We start from the raw sequence: 19,367 nt of genomic DNA on the forward strand, positions 1-19,367 counted from the left end.
GAGACTATCTCATATACACAGCCTGCATATACATGTCTAATGCATGTAACGTCTTCTCGCAGTCATTGCAATATAGTGACCTTATATTTTAATCTTATAAAATATATAATTGAACTCATGTTTTTTAAAATTTTCATAAATAGTTTTTCATATAAGATTCTATGATACAACAAAAAATGTTGTGACTTTATTTGATAAAAAGAAAATACTAAATGTTAATTGATATTGTTTGGTTTAATTATACGGTTAATTAAATTATAATAAGTATATGAAAAGAAATCTGTATGGAACTACATTAGCAGTGTTCAACTATGAAATGATGTTTTTTATTTATTGAAATATAATTTCACGTTCAAAATAAAATCTAATGCATCTCATCAGTTATTTTCAATAACATTCCCCTTAGTTTTTGTTGAGCATTAAATGTTAATACGAATATGGAAATCAAGATAGTCGGTCAAACTCTCTCTGACACGTTTCCCAATGCTCAACTGTTGGAATGTTCCTGTTCTCGATTCCGGCAAGAAACCACCGGAGTTTGCCGCTGGCGAACCTCCCCCCTCCCCTTTTCCACCCGATCCGCCTGACCCCTCTTCCCCTCTCTCCCCTGTAAACTTTCCTCCCTTATCTTCTCAGCCATCAACTGCTCCTAAGCGTTCTCAACGTAAAGGTCATGTCTCCTCTCCTGCCTCAGCTGTAAATCCTACTCTGAGTGCTTCAACTACCATGAAAGAGTCTGGTTTTGTCTCTTTCAATGGATCTGTAGACCCTCTAATGTCTGCAAAAACTGGTTTTCCCCAAAGATCTGCAACCTTACCTGAAACCCTAACTGAAACAGTAAAACCCTCCCCTGTTCATGTACCCTCTACTGCCTCCCTTATTCATACTGATATCCAAACTAGCCCAAATACTGACCCACCATTCACTACTCTACCACCAAAACACACCTCCCCTATCTCCACAAATCAAGCCTCCTCCTCCTCTCCTGCAATTCTCCAAACTCCTTCCCTTCCCCCCTCTAGGCCCTTTCAGGTGCCTCAGCGTAGTGCTGCTCCTTCCCTGGTAGAGAAACTTAGAGCTGCAGAAGATAAGTCACTTAAGAGGCTTGCACCTGTCTCTTTTTCTCCAACAGGTCGACCTCGGGTGATTATCCCTGATTCTGTATTTGAAAAAGGAGCTGAACTCCACAAAGATTTTATCATTTGTTATTATAATGGTAAAACTCCACCTTTTAACCAAATACAGAGTGTCTTCAACCACCTGTGGGGCAAAGGAAAAAGGCTTGAGATTCACAATAACCCACTCAACCGAACTACCATAGTCAGGATCCAAAGCGAGTACCTGAGGCAAAAGATTCTTGAGAAATGTGTTTGGTATGTGGGTGACACCATGTTTCATACTGCTCAATGGTCATCAGTTCAATCTCTCACTGCTCCTCCAATTAAAGCCATAAGGATATGGGCGCACCTAACAGGCGTACCCCTCGATCTCAGGCATCTAGAAGGTCTGAGTTGGGTCGCTGGACTTGTTGGTGATCCAAAAGAAACCGATGACTTCACCAAAAACATGGTCAGCTTAACACTCTCCCATGTGAAGGTGGAAGTTGATCTAACTCAACCCCTGCCATCTGTAGTGGAAGTTGCAGTGAATTATCCCTGGGTGCCTCCCACCTGTGCGCATTGCAAAGAGCTGGGCCATATTATGAAGAATTGCCTCCATTACTCTCCACCTGAAAAAGAGACTGCTAAAGAATCAGGCCCTGGCACTAACTCTGCAATACCAAAATCTGCGAAGAACAAAAATGCCAAGATTTACCAACCTGTCAATAAACCTGTGGTTCGATGTGACTCCCAACCTTCTGTGGCTGAGCAAGTGGGCCTCTCTGGTCCCCCCACTGCTCCTCTGCCTTCCTTTTCCCCTCCTCCTACTGCCACTCCTGCTCATAACCCTCCCCCTGTTACCCCTTTTCCTATGGAGGTCTCTTTCTCGTCCCCTGACCCTACTCCTCGACCCTCCCTTAAGCGTTCTAGATCCTCCCCTACCCTATCCTCCCCTCCTCCCTCTTCCTCTAACCCAAACCCCTTTCTCAATCATGTACCAAGTTTTTCCACCCTATGTAATACCCCCTTGTCGAACTCTTTTTCAATCCTAAATTCTTTAATACCCTCTACTTCGTTTTCCTCCTTACCCCCTGTATCGGACCCCCTTATCCCCCCTCACTCTCCCAATTTTTTGGCTACTAAGGATTTTCCAGGCTCTGGTGATCCTCCTGTCCCTTCCCTATGAGTACAAAGCTCTTTTTTGGAATGTCCGGGGTATAAATGAACCGGATAAACACAGGCCTTTTGTTAGTTGGCTTCAATGCCATAAGCCTCTGTTCGGAACTATATTAGAATCCCATATAAAAGAACATTTTCTGAACCCCCTTTTGTTAAAAGTATGCCCAGGCAGGTCCTACTACTCAAACCACTCCTCTGATCCTGATGGGCACATCATTCTTATCTGGAAAGACCCTATTAAAGTCAGTATACTCTCCCAATCCCGGCAGTGTATAAACTGTATGCTGTCAATCCCTAACAAACCTCCTGTCGTCTACTCTGCAATATATGCCTCAAATCTGGCCGAGGAGAGAGCAGAGCTGTGGGTCGAATTACTCAATACTGCTGAGGCCTATAATTTGGATACAAGCTGCTGGCTCGTTGGGGGAGATTTTAACCAAACGCTTTTCCCATCAGAGCACTCAACTAATAGTGGAATGGGGCCAGACAGCCTCATGTACCAGTTTCAGGACTGCCTACTTCAAGCTGGCTTGTTTGACCTCCGCTACATTGGTCCCTCTCACACATGGTCAAACAAATGCCCAACAGCTCCCATTGCAAAAAAACTCGACAGGCAGCTTGTAAACAGCACCATTATATCAACTTTCCCGAATGCAACAGCCACTTTCCTCCCTCCCCTGTTCTCTGACCACTCTCCTTGCGTCCTTGACCTAGCTTACACCCTCCCCTCAGCTGGAACCAAGCCTTTCAAATTCCCTAACTACCTAACCCGCCATCCCCATTTCCTCCAGCTTGTGCAAAGCTCCTGGTTTCAAACCGGAATCGAGAATCATACATTAACTCAGTTTTGCTGGAAACTGAAGTTGATAAAGAGAGAACTCAAACACTTAAACAGAGAGAATTTTTCAAACATTCAAGAGAGAGTGAGCGAAGCTAACCGTTTGTTGCAATGTATGCAGGTTCAGGCGTTAAATTTTCCTTCTCCAGAGAATTTTGAGGCCGAAAGGGAGACTCATATGAGATGGTCCTTCCTACGCAGCATAGAGGAAAGCTATTTTAGATAAAAATCGAGAATAAATTGGCTGAGGGAGGGAGATTTGAATACTGCCTATTTCCACCGCATTTGTCAAGTTCGTGCTAGTTACAATGTTATAAGAGCGTTTATGACAAATTCTGGTACCTGGATCACAGACCCAATGGAGATGAGCATCCATGCTGTCTCACATTTTGGCGCAATGCTAGCACCCTTGTCGAACTCCCCCTCATCAGCCTACTCGACTCCGGCTTGGTTTGCTGAACTGACTGGTTTCAATGTGCCTCAATACCAATCCCAACTGATGATTGCGACGCCTTCTTCTGAGGAGATAAAGACCTTATTTTTCAAGCTTAATCCCAATAAAGCTCCGGGGCCTGATGGACTAACCTCGGGGTTCTTCAAAGGAGCTTGGTCAATCATTGGTGATGAGACTATTACTTCTGTCAAGCAATTTTTCTCTTCATGCTTTCTCCCGGCCTCTGCGAACGCAACAATCCTAACCCTGGTGCCGAAGTTCCCTGGAGCAACAAAAATCTCAAATTTTAGGCCGGTCTCTTGTCTCAACACAGTTTATAAAGTTATTTCTAGATTGTTGGTAAAGAGACTAAAGCCTATTCTGCCTCAGCTTATTCTACCTAGTCAAACCGCTTTCGTCAAAGACAGGCTGCTCCTAGAAAATACCACTCTTGCGGGTGAGCTTATAAATGGGTATCATAGGAACAAAGGGACTAAAAAGATTACCATCAAAGTTGACATTGCAAAGGCATTGGATACTATTTCATGGGTTTTCTTGTTCTCCTGTCTTCATGGTCTAGGTGTTCCCTCGCTTTTTCTGGCCTGGTTACGTGCCTGCATATGTACAACGAGCTTCATGGTGGGTTATAATGGTACAGTAAACGGGTTTTTCAAAGGAAGGAGAGGGTTGAGGCAAGGAGACCCGTTGTCACCTTACCTGTTTGTCATTGCAATGAATTGCCTTTCGCACATGCTTAACAGGGCAGCAGCGGAGCAGAGGGTTAAGTTCCATGCGAAATGTGAGAAAGTAAAGCTCACACACCTGTCCTTCACGGATGACCTCTTGATCTTCATAGATGGGTCCCTTCATTCTGTCCAACAAGTGCTCCAAGTCCTGCGGGAATTTGAAAACAAATCAGGGTTAGCAGTGAGTTTACAAAAGACATCGTTTTTTGCCTCAGGAGTGGAACAACCAGAAATAGAGATGATCCAAGCTTCAACTGGAATGGCGTGTGGCTCCCTCCCCTTTAGGTATCTCGGAGTTCCTCTTAATTCCCGGAAACTGTCTCTGGCGGGCTGTGAGACACTACTACAACAAGTGAAAGCGAAGTTTAACTTCTGGTCGGTTAAATCTTTATCTTTCTCAGGACGTCTACTGCTGTTAAAAACGGTTATATCAGGGATTACCACATTCTGGTGTTCTTCTTTTATCCTACCTAAAGCGTGCATAAATAAAATCAATTCCCTATGTAGTACCTTCCTATGGACAGGTGATGCAGATTCGAGAAATTCGGCTAGAGTGGCTTGGGATAGGGTTACTTTAACTAAGGAGCAAGGAGGTCTAGGGGTGAAAGATCTACTTACATGGAACAAGTCATGTTGCATGCGACTAATCTGGATGATCTTTTTTAGACCTGACTCAGTATGGGTCTCCTGGTTTAAAGAAGTAATTCTAAAAGGATCAGTTCACAACTACTGGTCTACAAAGCCAAGTAACTCTTACTCGTGGCTGGTTAACAAACTGTTGAAGATGAAAAGTGTGGTTTACCCTTTCATTAGACTGCAACTTCAGAATGGTGAAACGGCAAGATTCTGGTTTGATAATTGGAGTCCGTTTGGTTGCCTCTATGACTATCTTGATGCTTCAACATCACGATTTGGGATACCTTTACACGCAACGGTGGCCTCACTCTTCAGGAGAGGTGCTTGGCGTCTTCCACCTGCAAGGTCAGACCGGTTATTACAGCTGCTATCATTCATAACAACAATCCACCTAACTACTGATGCAGACAGCTATTCATGGGAAATTGATGGTAAACCTATGTTGAGGTATGATACTGGAAAGGTATATCATCACCTATGTGGTGATCAGGCCGTAGTCCAATGGGCAGGTGCAGTCTGGTCGTCAAAAAGCATTCCGAGACACTCCTTTCACTCCTGGTTGGTTGTCTTTGACCGTAACCCGACCCGTGATCGTCTCCTCTCTTGGGGTCTTCAGGTTAGCCATCTCTGTATTCTCTGTAATGTCACCTCCGAAACCAGAAACCATCTCTACATGGATTGCCCCTATAGCTAAGATCTTTGGTCTCGCTTGGCTACTAAGTGTCAGCTTCAACCTCTTCGCAACTGGTCCGATCTCCTAAACCAGATGATTGCTTTACCGCCGCCGAAACAGAACAAGCTACTCTCCCTCTTGGCTTGGAAAGCGACGATGTACTGGCTGTGAGAGACAAGGTTTCACTTCTTAGATTTAGGTTAGGTCAAGAGAGATGGATGAGAATCGTGGGCTGAATCCCGTAAATAAACTTGAAGAATGAATATGATTTTATTGATGAGTTGAAAGATGATGAATACAAAGGGATGTATCTTGAGATGATTACTAAAGAATACGTAATGCTTTTAATCTAGTACAAAAGTTGATATATGGAAAGAGATGGCCTGTCTTTTATCTTCTCCGTCTTTATATAGTCTAGGTTTCGTTGGCAACCCTTCAACTGTTCTCCGAGATATTCGGCTTCAATTACGGAACTCGCTTTAGGCTCCTTTTGACCGAGTCTCTTAAGGTGTTAGCTCACTTTCTGTCGTGACCTCTGCTATGATGTCTCCCAGGTCCAGTCGTCAGCTCGGCTTTCAGCTCCCTTTGTTATGATGAGCTTATCGCAACCCACATGCTAGCTCACGCTTATCGGTACCTCACCTGAGGGTCATATTCGGGTCCAACAGTTGCCCCCAGCTTCCGAATAAAATCCTTTGTCTCGGAAGCTAGAATCTAGCTATCGATCTTATCTTTTCGTTAAGATAATGATTAGTTCTTAAAGATAATGATTTACTTGCAGAAATCGAAGATCCTCCGAAGCTCTCTACCAAGCTCACCAGAGCTCTATACCGCAAGTTGCAGCAGAGTCCCTGTACCTGGGTAGCCTACACCACTTCTCGAATAGGTGCACCCAGATTCCCAGATACCTACAACGCCTCTTTCCAAGATCCCATTCCTGCTGAGAACCTTGAGAGTAAGTTCTTGTTCGAACCTTTTTAATGATTTTATTGCTTTGAAGTTTTTAAACTTAAGGATTTCCATTGTTCCAGTTTCGGCAGGTGATTCAGTTGTATCGATCTCAACTGGTGCTAGTGCTTCGGGAACTGAAAAGTCTCAGCCAGGTGACATGACTCTGCGACCATCATTCCGTTCTAGGGGTAACCCCTCTAAAGCTGCCAGTGCTTCTCGTGGAAGCGACAAGAACCAAGGAGGATCGTTCCTTATCTCAATGAAGGAAGTTTTGGACGACGGAGGATCCAAACCTGTTGTCGAGACTACTCCAACTGAGGTTGTAGCTCAGGATGCTGCTCCCCTCCCTGAGGTCCAGGTGCCGGAGGCTGACTACCAGGCTCCGAAGGGTACCTCTGAGGTCAAGCCGTCGAGACACAAGAGGCCCAGGACCGATCAGGGCGGAGCTCCCACCCGTTCTTCTTCCTCGTCCTCTAGGGGAGGGACTGTTGGGTGGAGCTTTACCCATTCGAAGCCTGGGTCGATCCTGGACGACTCTTGGGGCCTAGCTGCGATAATGAGGCACCTGAAGAGGGTGGGATGTCCCCTTCCAGCGCTCAAGGACCTGACTAACCGAGATGAGTATCTCGATATTGCTCACTGTATTGGTCAGGTACGTGATCTCTATCTGTTCTTTGTTTACATTCTTTGGAGACGATGATATTTATATATTTTTTTGGTTTTATTGCAGTTGGCTGGGGCTGTTAACAGGGCCCAGCTCAGGTTTGAGAATGCTCTGTATGATGCCCCCAATGCTGGTGAACTTGCTGAGGTTACCGAGATGGTTAAGGCAGCCAAAGCCGATCTTGACCAAGCCCGGGTTCGAATTTCTGAACTCGAAGCCGAAGTAACGAGGCTAGGCTCGAAGGCCGATGCTCAGCAAGGAGAGATCGAGAGTCAAAAGCTCGATATCCAGGTGAAGAGCAGGAGGATCAACGATTTGGAGGCTGCTCGAAAGATAGCTGAGCATCAAGTACGTGAGCTCATTGCCTCATCCCAGGATAGCCAGACGAACAAGGAAGCTGAAGTCAAGCTGGCTGTCAGGGAAGGGAAGAAAGAAGTCGCCGAAGCTTAGGGCAAGATCCTGGTCTGTGTTAAGGAGAAGTTTGCTAGGAAGAAAGATGAGGTCAGCGCCTTGGTGTACGCTCAGGAACTCCAAGCTAATGCCGACCTCTTGAAGGATATGCTGAACAACAAGATCCAAAGCGTTGAAGAGGAGTACAACCAATTGGTGGCCTTATTACCAGAAGCGACAACTGCGTATGAGAAGGCTCAAGTCTCTGACTTCTCGGTCAGCAAGCTTCCTCTTCCCCAGATCTCGGAGAGTTCAGGTACTTTCGAGATTAACATGTTTAATCCATCCTTTTCTGGGGAGTATGGCTCTAATTTGGGTTTGATGGCTCCTGACTTAGCTCCAGTCGAGGCAGCTATAGGAGGTGATGGCAATGTGGTCGATGAGGGAGTTCCTGCCGGTGCTGGTGATCCGATTCAGGAAGAGAAGGAAGATTGAGAGCTACGGCTCTTTTAGCTTTATGTTTTGTGTTTTTAAGACTTCGGCCTAAGGGCTTTGTTTCGTTATGCATTATGACTTAGTGCCTGAGGAGGCCTTTAAACCTTAACACTTGCTGGATTTCAATAGCCTGGGGAGGCTTTTAAACCCTTTCTTATGTTTAAATCGTGGCTATTATTTCTGTTTTAAGTTTTTGAACTTAACCTCGTTTCATTTAATCATAGTGATTGTGAATCTCAGATGAGTTGTGTGCTGTCATTGTTGAGTCGGATTAGGACCTATAGTCTTAATTTATGATAAGCATTCGGTCGTGATAACCTTAAAGAGAAGTTCTTGATTTTAGCTCGGGGACCTGAGTCCGATTCGAAAGGTTCTGGGACCTGGTTGTTCAGGTTCGTAGGAACCTGGATTTAGATTTATAGGGACCTGAGTTAATTCGAAGGACTTCGAGGCCTTTGAAGTTTAACGGATGGAATTGAGGAATTTCGGGATTTTCCTGATTCTTTAGGATTTTAAGACCTTTCGATTTTGATAAGGGTTTCAAGACCTTTTGGTTTTGATTAGGATTTTAGGACCTGGTTGATTGTTAAGGATTTTACGGCCTTAGCAGTTGTCAAGGATTTTAGGACCTTGTTGATTGTTAAGGATTTTGAGACCTTAGTTTATGTTAAGGATTTTAGGACCTTGCTGATTGTTAAGGATTTTAAGACCTTAGTTTATGTTAAGGATTTTAGGACCTTGCTGATTGTTAAGGATTTTAAGACCTTTGTTTATGTTAAGGATTTTAAGACCTTTGGGTGTATTAAGGATTTTAAGACATTTGAGTGTATTAAGGATTTTAAGACCTTTGGGTGTATTAAGGATTTTAAGACCTTAGGTTCAGGTTTTTAGGGACCTGAATGTATTCGAGATTGTTGAGCTTAGGTCCCGATTTAGGGGGACCTAAATTTTCTTGGAGGGTTTTAAGACCTTTGATGTTTACGAAACTGAATCAATCGTTTTATTAATATCAGATATCAGAGAATACATGATTCAGATTATTTACACAGTAACTATTTTTAGGCTAAGTGTTCTTGGTAACACCTGCCCCTTTGGCTTAGGTGAGGAGGTTGGTGAGAAGAGGTTGGGCTGCACTCATGACGGAGTTGCCTACGTACCCAGTCAAGGGATCAAGCCAAACGTAGTTCAGGGGTTTTAGGTACCTAATGATAGTATCTTTTGAGGTTCGTGGCATTCCACGATCGGATTTCAGGTACCCCGGTTCGTACCTTCTGGAGTTTGTAAACTCCGGGTCGTACTATGTGGATAATTCGGTAGGGTCCTTCCCAGTTGGTTCCTAACTTTCCAGCTCCCGGTTCCTTTGTTCCTTCGAACACTTTCCTAAGCACTAGGTCCCCTACGGCGAACTGTCGGGGCCTTACTTTGGAATTGTAGTGTCGTGCCATTGCTTGCTGATAATTTTGAATGCGAAGCAAGGCTTGGTCTCGTCTTTCCTCGATCAAGTCGAGGCTATCCATCAGGAGCTGGTTATTAGCTGCGGGATTTGAGGTGCAGAGCTCCCGTCTGAGGCTACCTGCGGTGGTTTCTGCTGGGACGACAGCTTCCATCCCGTAAGCTAAGGAGAAGGGAGTTTCCTCTGTAGCTTTTCGTGGGGTGGTTCGGCAGGCCCATAGTACTTCGGGTAGTTTTTCCGACCAAAGCTCCTTTTGGGCTTCTAGGCGTTTCTTGAGGTTTGCTAAAACTGATTTGTTGGCAGCCTCCACCTGTCCGTTCCCTTGAGGTCGCCGAGGTGATGAGAAGGTGAGGCGGATGTTCCATTTATCGCAGAAGCTTTTGAAGTCGTGGGATATGAACTGTCCTCCATTGTCGGTTACGATTTCGTATGGGACGCCATGCCTGCATACGATGTTTTTCCAAACAAATCCTTCGACCTCGAATCTGTTTATTTGTTGGAAAGCTTCAGCTTCAATCCATTTCGTGAAGTAGTCGGTTAGGACCAGGAGGTTTAGTAACTTCTTTCCTTTCCCTGAAGGTACTAATGGACCTATAATGTCCATAGACCACCTCATGAACGGATAGGGAGCTGATATGTTAGACAGCTTTTCCGCTGGTTGGTGTATGATCGGTGCATGCCTTTGGCATTTGTCGCACGATGAGGAGTAGACCTCACAATCTGCGATAATGGTAGGCCAGAAGTAGCCTTGTCTTTTTATTCGGATGGCTAAGGCTCTGCCTCCGGAATGGTTTCCACAGGAACCGTCGTGCATTTCCTTCATGAGTTTCATAGCTACTAGGCCGTGAACGCATTTTAGGTAAGGTCCGGAGACACTTCGTTTGTGGAGGGCTGACTCGATTATACAGTATCTTGCTGCTAAAGCTTTGAGTTTTCGAGCCTCCCACTTGTTGGGTGGAATTTTTCCCTCTAGGATGTAATCCATGATCGGTATTCTCCAGTCTTCTCTCCCTACAACTTTGTTGTGAAGAGAGGAGGGAGATTCCTGTTCGGGACCTGGTGCCGTGGTGCCCCCGGAGATATTCGTTGGAGTAGGTTCTAGGTTCTGAGGAATATCTCCAATTTCCTCGTTATCCCCTGTGGTTTGTGTAGCGTTCCTAGATGCGTTTTTAAGAGCGGTGCGGCTTCTTGTTTGGACTTTATAGACAAGTGGTTCCGAGGTCTGGATGGTGCCCCCGGAGGTACTCGTAGAGTTAGGCTCTAGGGAGTCTGAACTTCGGTGAGTACCTTCACTTTTGTCGTTGTTTTTCGGGTTCTGGGTTGCTTTCCTGGAGGTGTGCTTTCTAAAGCTGCGTGTTCTAGTTTTCGGGAACCAGAATGTCGTGAAAACTTGGGTAGCTACCGTCGGGAGGCTGTTATCCTCTATTTTTTCCTTTGGTTTGCTATCCATCTCAGCCTTGGTAGCTATGTCGATACTTGGCTTCTCGATTCCTTCCACGGGTATAATTCGTTTTACGAGAGGGTCGGATGTGGAAGCTAACGCGGCGAGCGCGTCTGCTGAGGAGTTCTCCCCTCGTGGGATCCTCGTTAGCTCGAACTTGTCAAACTGCTTTGTGAGGTTTAGGACGACCTCGAGGTATGCCCCCCATTCTTTCGTCCCTTGTTTCGTATTCCCCGCGAAACTGGCTAGCTACCAGCTGCGAGTCGCTATAGGCGTTTAGCTCCCGAATTTCGAGGCTCAGGGCGAGCTTTAATCCAGCGATTAGTGCTTCGTACTTGGCCTGTTGTTGGAAGCGTTAAATCCAAGTCTATAGGATTGTTCGATGGTTTCTCCGGCTGAGGAGGTTAGTCTTAAACCGACACCGGGAGCCTTGCCTTGACGAGGCTCCGTCCACGTATAGGCTCCATTTCGGAACCTCTGTTTCCTGGTCTAGATGTTCGGATGCTAGCTCAATAACGAAATCGGCGAGGACCTGAGCTTTTGCTGCTGCTTGGGGTCTGTACTCGATGTCGTATTCGCTGAGCTCTATAGCCCATTTGGCTAATCGTCCGAATTGGCTAGGGCTATGCAGAATCGTCCGTAATGGTTGTGAGGTCATTACTATGATCGAGTGCGATTGGAAATAAGGTCGCAGCTTCCTGGCAGCTGTCACGACTGCTAGGGCTAGTTTTTCCATGGTGGGATATCTCGTCTCGGCGTCTATTAAGCTTTTGCTAGTATAATAGACAGGTCTCTGTTCGTTTTGTTCCTCTCGTACTAGCACTCCGCTGACTGCAGCTGCCGACACGGCGAGGTACAGGTATTGTACCTCTCGGATGGACCCGGCCTTTGTTAGTCGATCGACCTCGTCGTTGACAGCTTGGGCTTTTTCTAGACCTAGCTTACGACGTTTCTGTTTGATCGGTTTAAAAGTAGGGTCTACATTGAGCTTATGAGTGGTGACATTTGCATCTATGCCTTTCATGTCGCTGGTGGTCCATGCAAAGGTTTTGATATTCTGTTTTAGGAATTCGACGAGCTCCTTTTTGGTTTCGAGAGGTAGCTCGGATCCGATGCTCACCTGTTTCTCAAGATTTGAGTCGTCGATGCTAACTTTTTCGGTGAGGTTCTTAGGGGGACCTCGGATATTTCTTTGCATTTCGCGACTCTCCTGGATCTGTAATTGCTATTGGGGGGATTCTTTTATGATCTCGAATCCTCCCAGGTAACAGATCCTTGAAATCTTTTGGCTACCGTGTATAGTAGCTATTCCGTTGGTTGTTGGAAATTTCACGCATTGGTGATAAGTTGAAGCTACTGCTTTCATCTTATGAATCCAAGGCCTTCCGAGGATTGCGTGGAAAGGGGATGGTTTGTCGACAACTATGAAGTTGGTCATTTTCATGACTCCGCCAGCTATAATTGGGAGCTTAATTGTTCCCAATGAGGTGGCTGTTTCACCTGAGAAACCTACGAGGTTGGATTTCTGGTCGACAATTTCGTAGTCGTCTATTTCCATTCCCTTTAGTGCGTTGTAGAAAATAAGATCGACGGAGCTTCCGGTGTCGATCATGAGCTTAGGTACCTCGTACCATGCTATATTTAATGTTATGACAAGGGCATCGTCATGAGGTCTATCGAGGTCTAATGTCTCACTCTCCCAGAAAGAGATCTTAGTGTTAGACTCAGGCTTGGTCGGTTTGGACTGAGTGTTTGACACAGCTTTCCGTACGTGACTTTTAATAGAGTTAACGGAGTCTTGACACACATCGGACCCTCCAAGGATGTAATCGACCCTTGAGCCAGGGCTCGATTGGGGAGGTGGTTTACTCAAGAGGGCCTTGATTTGTAGGCTTTTTCCTTGTGGAAACTTTCCAAGGATCATATCGACTCTCTTTTTGGGAGCTGGGGGTGGTGAGTCTGTTTCTTTTTCAGGTGACCTCTCGCGTTTTGGAGAGCTATCTCTGGGACCTCTCTTCTGATAAGGTTGTGGCTTTTTGAGGTCCACATCTTTTATTTCTCCGGCTGCGAATTTAGCAGCCAGTTGTCGTTGGAGGTCCCAACATTCTTCGGTAGAATGTCCCTTTCGATCGTGGTAAGAGCAATGTTTGCTCTCGTCATAACCTTTGGACCAGGGGGCTTTAGCTGTCGCGGCGACAGGTTTTTCTTCCTTGTCTTCCTCGACTACGTAAGAATGTTCTCCATGGGTCTGATTATTTCGGGAGCTACCTCTTTTGTGAGGTCCCTTTCCATCGGAGGCTTCGCCTTTCGGGTGACTCTGGGGTTTTCTGTGGAGCTTATCTAATGCTGCCGTTTCCTCCTCCAAGGTAATGTATCTAGAGGCCTTATGGAGGGCGTCGTCGATAGTTGGAGGGGGATTTAGCGTTAGCTCCGAGAAGAAACCTGATTTATACCAGAGACCTCTCCTAAGAGCCTCAATGGCTACCTGATCGTTGGGATTCGAGAGTTTAGTTCTTACTGCTCTGAACTTTTCGATGTAGACTCGCAGTGAGTCTCCCAGTCCTTGTCTGATCTTCCAGAGGTCAGCCTCAGACGCTTGTTTCAGGATGTGAGTTGAATATTGCTTCATAAAGGCGTTAGCCAATTGATCGAAACTGTCTATAGAGTTCGGCTCGAGGCTGGAGAACCATTCGAGAGCTGTTCCGATCAGGTTTTCGGCAAATGTTCTGCAATATCCTGCATCACACTCTTCCTTTGTGAAGTGAGCTTTAACGATAGCTAATCGGAAGGCTCTTTAATAGGCCTTTGGGTCTGCGTTCCCATCGTATTCAGGAATCTTAATTTTTCGAGTATCTCTTATGTAAGAGTTGGCAATTCTATCGGTGAACGGAGTTTTACGAGTCTCCTCAATTAAGCTCTCGATTTCGGGAGCTGAGCTCGTTACCTTGTGAACTTGAGCTCCCAATTTCTGGAGAGCTGCGTGGGTTCGCTCCATGTACCTACGAATTGCGTCAGGTCCCTCGAAGGGAAGGACATTTGGGTCATTATCAGATACTCGGCGAGCAGGTTCCTGGTGAGACCGAGCTCGGTCGTCTTCCCAGCTAGCTGGCGAAATAGGTCGCTCATTGGTCCTTAGGCTCCGAGCGAGGTTAGTGCGGAGAGCTGCAGGATCAGCATCCGTCCTTTGGTATTCGTCTGTGCTTGGGGTTGAAACCCTAGCTTGAAACACCGAAGCTGATGTTCTGCCCCCGGACGGTATGTTGGTTCCTGCTCCAGACCCGGAAGGAGGTGGCGGTGGAGGCAAACGGGTGCTCCCACCGGTGTTTTGATCAGGCATGGAGCTAGTTGTAGCTACATTGCTCCCCATGGTGCTGGTGATAGGAGGGGTAAACGCAGGAGCTGTCCTAGCGCGAGGCGTTTGGAAAGCAGGTTCCTGCCCTTCTGCACCTGGGCTATCAGGGGAGAAGTTCAGGCGCTCTCTAGGGAAGGAAGGGTCAGCTAACCGTTCATGGAAAGTGACTCCTCTTCCCTGGTGGACGGACGGTTGGGTCGTTGCGGATTGAGATCTGGTTATCTCTTCGAACTGTTGCTGCCGTTCGGCTAACTGTTGCACCGTTCGCTCGGTCTCTTGAGCTTTGTCCACTAACTGGAGCATCATCCGACGGATCTCAGAAAGCTGATCTTCCGTTTGGTTCGGAGCGGATTGATGCGATGGGTTATTGAGGGCTGAGGACCCAGAGTTGGTCCCTCCAGAGGCTCTCGGGTTATTTGCCCCCGGAGCAGTGCGATTCGGTGAGCTATTGCTCTGGTTCGATTGATCGGGGTTAGATGGATTCGTTCCGTCTAATGGATTCATCCTTAAGCTTTAGAGAAAGGGATTCGATTATTTATCCCCACAGACGGCGCCAATTGTGAGAGACAAGGTTTCACTTCTTAGATTTAGGTTAGGTCAAGAGAGATGGATGAGAATCGTGGGCTGAATCCCGTAAATAAACTTGAAGAATGAATATGATTTTATTGATGAGTTGAAAGATGATGAATACAAAGGGATGTATCTTGAGATGATTACTAAAGAATACGTAATGCTTTTAATCTAGTACAAAAGTTGATATATGGAAAGAGATGGCCTGTCTTTTATCTTCTCCGTCTTTATATAGTCTAGGTTTCGTTGGCAACCCTTCAACTGTTCTCCGAGATATTCGGCTTCAATTACGGAACTCGCTTTAGGCTCCTTTTGACCGAGTCTCTTAAGGTGTTAGCTCACTTTCTGTCGTGACCTCTGCTATGATGTCTCCCAGGTCCAGTCGTCAGCTCGGCTTTCAGCTCCCTTTGTTATGATGGGCTTATCGCAACCCACATGCTAGCTCACGCTTATCGGTACCTCACCTGAGGGTCATATTCGGGTCCAACACTGGCTATGGCGAGAACGGAATCAACGACTGCATGCTAACACGTTTCGATCGGTGGACTCTCTCATCAAGACCATTGATCTCCAGATTAGAAACCAAATTCAAAGTTTCAGAATATCAAACCCTTCCCTTTCATCAAAGATGCTTCAATTATGGTTTTCTCACTCAAATTGATTGGTTTTTTGAACGGTCGTCGTCGTTCTTCTTCCTGAGTTCTTACGAAAGCTCCCTCTCTCTCAAATTGACTTTCAACTGGGCTTCATCCCTCTACTCATATGGGCTTCTAACTTTCATTTTGGGGTTTCAATTATGGTTCTTTTTAATTGGGATGTATAACTGGGCTGGACCCTATTAACCTTGTGTCTGATGTCTGTAAACTTTTTTTTTTTTTTTCAGTTTTATTAATGAAAGCCTTGTTTACAAAAAAAAAAAAGAATATGGCAATCAATATTAAATTTTAACCGGTTGCGAATCGACTCGCTTAATTTCAATAAGTCTTCTTTAGATGAAAACAAGTACAATGAATCAAAGATTAGATTGCTATAATTTGGGTATGAAGACCAGATTTTTTACTCAAAATGAAAAAAATCAAAATTACTAAGTCAAGTATTCCAGGAACCATGTTGATACAAATGAATATGTTGCCATAAAAGATGAACCTACAAAAAAAAACAACATTTATATAAATGTTGACTAAAACAAGTATTTAATTACAAACCTCTGGACTCTAATCAGTAACAAAATCAATCACTCTCCATTTTAAACACTCTTGACATCAATGATGAATATTGTGAAGTTCTTGATCATCGCTATCGTTGGGACCATCTCGGTGGCTTTATGTCCAACATTTGTCCAATCTCGAAAGACAAAATGTGACTGGCTGGGTGGGAATTGCATCAAAGGTGGAGAAGAAGAGACCATGAAGATGAGTTCTGGTCTGGATGTGAGCCGTAGGGTCTTGCAAGCGACACGATATATAAACTACGATGCATTGAAGCACAACGTACCAGCAAAACAACATGGTCAACGAGACCGACCGGATAATCCATACCGGCGAGGTTGTACTCTCGCTACAAAATGTTACCGGCTTACGGATTAAACAACATAAATACAAATTTCTATTTTTTTTGCAACACAAAAAAAAAACTGTTTCTCTTTCCCCCTTAATATTTACTTTTCTGTTAATGTATTTTGTATTATTACCTTTGATTGGTATCTTCAGTAATATTAAATTTTTCTACTATCTTCAGTAAGATCTAATTCACATGGGTCAAAGAAAAATTGCACATATAACTAACTGAATTGTATAATTTACAGCTACTATGATAAAACTAGAACTGAGGGAAAAATACAAAATTTTGGAATTTTAATTTTACGATGATTACGAGAACTTCTCGACATATTTGAGGAAGAATTGTTGAAAGGATTATTTTTTACTATATTCACTTTTAATAAAAAACTATAGAAGGATAATTTATATTGTAGAGTAAGAATCTCCATAGCCAATCTAAAGCCAAACATAACACTTCATTCAGAACACTACAATAAATATCAAAGGCATGAACGCAACAGCTCTCTCAGCGGATATATCCCGACGAATGTCCAGACAAACTTCTATTAAATATCCTTCACCATTTTTTTAAATTTAGGATAAATATATTAATTTGATTCTAAAGGTGCATCTGAGAGTTACATCGGGACGGTGTACCGCAAAAAGTTGTTTTTAGGTTACAGAAAATAGATCTAATCCTTTTTTTTTTGCTAAAATAAATAGATCTAATCCTTAATAGTAAGATTATACAAGAGGCAAAGAGAATCAGTCACATGTGAAAAGACTAGAAGCACAGCTTTCTCTCCGTTGAACACATGCGTGGGAACCCAAATTGCACTGTCGATTTCCGTTTAAATTAAGAAAGTTAGGAAAACCCTAATTTTCCAGGGATCCGATTCTCTGCGAGAGCCAACGGCAAGTGAGCAAATAAATGCGGAAAATATGTAAAGACAATAAACGAGTTTAGAAAAAGTTGATCTTATTTCGAATCCGCGTAAGAGCTTTGCGATCATTACAAAAGATGATAAAAGCTTTGGCCACAAGAGCTGTCAGCGAGTTACATAGTTCTAGCAACCTAAACCCTTAAACCTAGTTGAGTCGCAGCTCGATAACAAAAGACGAAAAAAGACACGAAAAAGGTTTTGATTTGATTTCAGACTGAACCTTATGAAAGGCTGCCTACGTACCCCTTTTCGAGGATCAAGCTAGACGTAGTTCGATTCTGATGCTAAGTCCTTTTCCCCGTCTCTCTCCTTTGAAGCCTCTATTGGTTCCTCTTATATATCCCTTCTAAGTCGGCTCGCGCTTTCCTTTTCTATCCTCGGGCCGTAGTTATCTCTTCTCGGGAATATTCCTTTTTTCGCTCCATCTTTATCTTCATCTCCAAGGCTTAGTATTTATCCTTTCCCGCGTATGGAAGTTAAACCGTCATGATATCCTTGGGCTCTTTTCTTTGTAGATGGGCTTGCTTCCGAGCTTTGGACCTTTGTTGGTTTGCTTACGGATGATTTCCAGAGAAGGGGTTCTTGATACGGTGTCATCTTTGTAGTCTATGCATTTGAAAAATTCTGCCAATACCTAGTTGGTTCGCGAGGGATTGTCCACACCGACCATGCTGCAATAAAATATTTAATGCAGAAGAAAGACGCGAAACCATGACTCCTGCAATGGATCCTTCTACTTCAAGAATTCGACATCGAGATTAAAGATAAAAGAGGAGTAGAAAACGGAGTCGCAGATCACCTTTCCCAGATACGAATAGAAGATGACGTTCCTATCGACGATTTCTTACAAACGGAAAACGTTTACCGAACAGATTCATTCGTTGGAAACATATGTCTTACATCCGAGGAGCCGTTGATAGACGCCGACGATGCTATGTCGATCAACACTCCCGATGATCAAAACCAAGAAACTTCTTCCATAACTATTACTTGCGATAGAAAAATCAATGTTGCCTGCAACGCCATATCTCCTAAACATGACTCTCCCGTAGAAGGAAGTCTGAGTCGAGAAATGCACGCAGTCAAAAAACGTTTACGCGATACACCTTGGTACACTGAAATAGTGAACTATCTAGCTCCTGACGTAGACCCCGAAGGTTTAAGAGGGTATACAAGAAAGAAATTACTGGGACTAGCCATATCTCTACAAACATTGCTCTGACGGGATATATAGATGCTGCGTCGCCGAAACTGAAATCCCTGATATCTTATTCCAATGCCATGGATCCGACTACACTGGACATTTAGAAACCTTTAAAACGGTGTCAAAAATCCTCCAGGCTGGATTTTGGTGGCCGACCATGTTTCGCGATGCTCATGCATTCATAGCACAATGCGACAGATGCCAACGATGGGTGAAAATCAGTAAAAGACATGAAATGGAACAAAAATCTATTCTGGAGGTAGAAGTCTTTGATTGTTGGGGAGTAGATTTCATGGGTCCTTTCCCTTCTTCGTATGGGAACAAATACATACTAGTCGCTGTTGATTATGTGTCAAGATGGGTCTAAGCAGTAGCTTCCCCAACGAACGACGTGTCCGTAGTTATTAAGCTTTTCAAAAGCATTATCTTCCAGAGGTTTGGAATTCACCGAGTAGTCATAAGTGACGGCGGAACCCATTTCATCAACAAAATTTTTGACATATTACTCCAAAAGAACGGAGTACACCATAGAGTTGCCACACCCTACTATCCACAGAAAAGTGGATAGGTGCAAGTCTCAAATCAGCAGATCAAGGAAATCTTAGAAAAGACTGTAGGGACCTCCAGGAAAGATTGGTCTAGGAAACTGGACAATGCACTCTGGGCCTACCGGACTGCATTCAAAACTACATCAGGAACAACACCATTTCACCTATTCTATGGAAATTCCTATCACTTACCAGTTGAGCTAGAACATAAG

General features: G+C 44.5%; 5 protein-coding genes across 6 annotated transcripts; 3 read left to right on the forward strand and 2 right to left on the reverse strand.

Moving 5' to 3' along the window:
• The first annotated feature begins 483 nt into the window (after positions 1-483).
• Positions 484-6,586, forward strand: LOC125582400. Its single transcript, XM_048749080.1, has 5 exons — positions 484-2,101; positions 2,448-3,230; positions 3,471-5,395; positions 5,442-5,679; positions 6,387-6,586. Exons 1-5 carry the CDS (start codon positions 484-486, stop codon positions 6,584-6,586), a joined length of 4,764 nt encoding a protein of 1,587 aa, XP_048605037.1.
• LOC125581697 lies at positions 6,360-8,294 on the forward strand. Of its 2 annotated transcripts, none has more exons than XM_048747586.1 (4): positions 6,360-6,560; positions 6,637-7,208; positions 7,287-7,926; positions 8,008-8,294. In XM_048747586.1, exons 2-3 carry the CDS (start codon positions 6,714-6,716, stop codon positions 7,668-7,670), a joined length of 879 nt encoding a protein of 292 aa, XP_048603543.1. In that variant the 5' UTR covers positions 6,360-6,560; positions 6,637-6,713; the 3' UTR covers positions 7,671-7,926; positions 8,008-8,294. The 2 variants fall into 2 exon arrangements, with proteins under 2 accessions (XP_048603543.1, XP_048603544.1); XM_048747587.1 differs by having other exon boundaries at positions 8,014-8,294.
• Positions 8,295-9,239: 945 nt separating this feature from the next.
• On the reverse strand, positions 9,240-12,197 carry LOC125582401. The gene is made up of 4 exons (XM_048749081.1): positions 11,475-12,197; positions 11,253-11,339; positions 9,374-11,164; positions 9,240-9,254 (listed from the first exon to the last, which is right to left on the reverse strand). The coding sequence occupies exons 1-4, from the start codon at positions 12,195-12,197 to the stop codon at positions 9,240-9,242; spliced, it is 2,616 nt and encodes an 871-aa protein (XP_048605038.1).
• A 27-nt stretch (positions 12,198-12,224) lies between these two features.
• Positions 12,225-13,628, reverse strand: LOC106349963. The gene has a single exon (XM_013789921.1). The coding sequence runs from the start codon at positions 13,626-13,628 to the stop codon at positions 12,225-12,227; it is 1,404 nt and encodes a 467-aa protein (XP_013645375.1).
• A 2,538-nt stretch (positions 13,629-16,166) lies between these two features.
• Positions 16,167-17,214, forward strand: LOC106455043 (protein RALF-like 18). Its single transcript, XM_048747589.1, has one exon. The coding sequence runs from the start codon at positions 16,187-16,189 to the stop codon at positions 16,505-16,507; it is 321 nt and encodes a 106-aa protein (XP_048603546.1). The 5' UTR covers positions 16,167-16,186; the 3' UTR covers positions 16,508-17,214.
• The last annotated feature ends 2,153 nt before the right edge of the window (positions 17,215-19,367 follow it).

The sequence above is a fragment of the Brassica napus genome, chromosome C2 (genome assembly GCF_020379485.1).
Source record: "Brassica napus cultivar Da-Ae chromosome C2, Da-Ae, whole genome shotgun sequence".
In the NCBI taxonomy this organism is placed as follows: Eukaryota; Viridiplantae; Streptophyta; class Magnoliopsida; order Brassicales; family Brassicaceae; genus Brassica; species Brassica napus.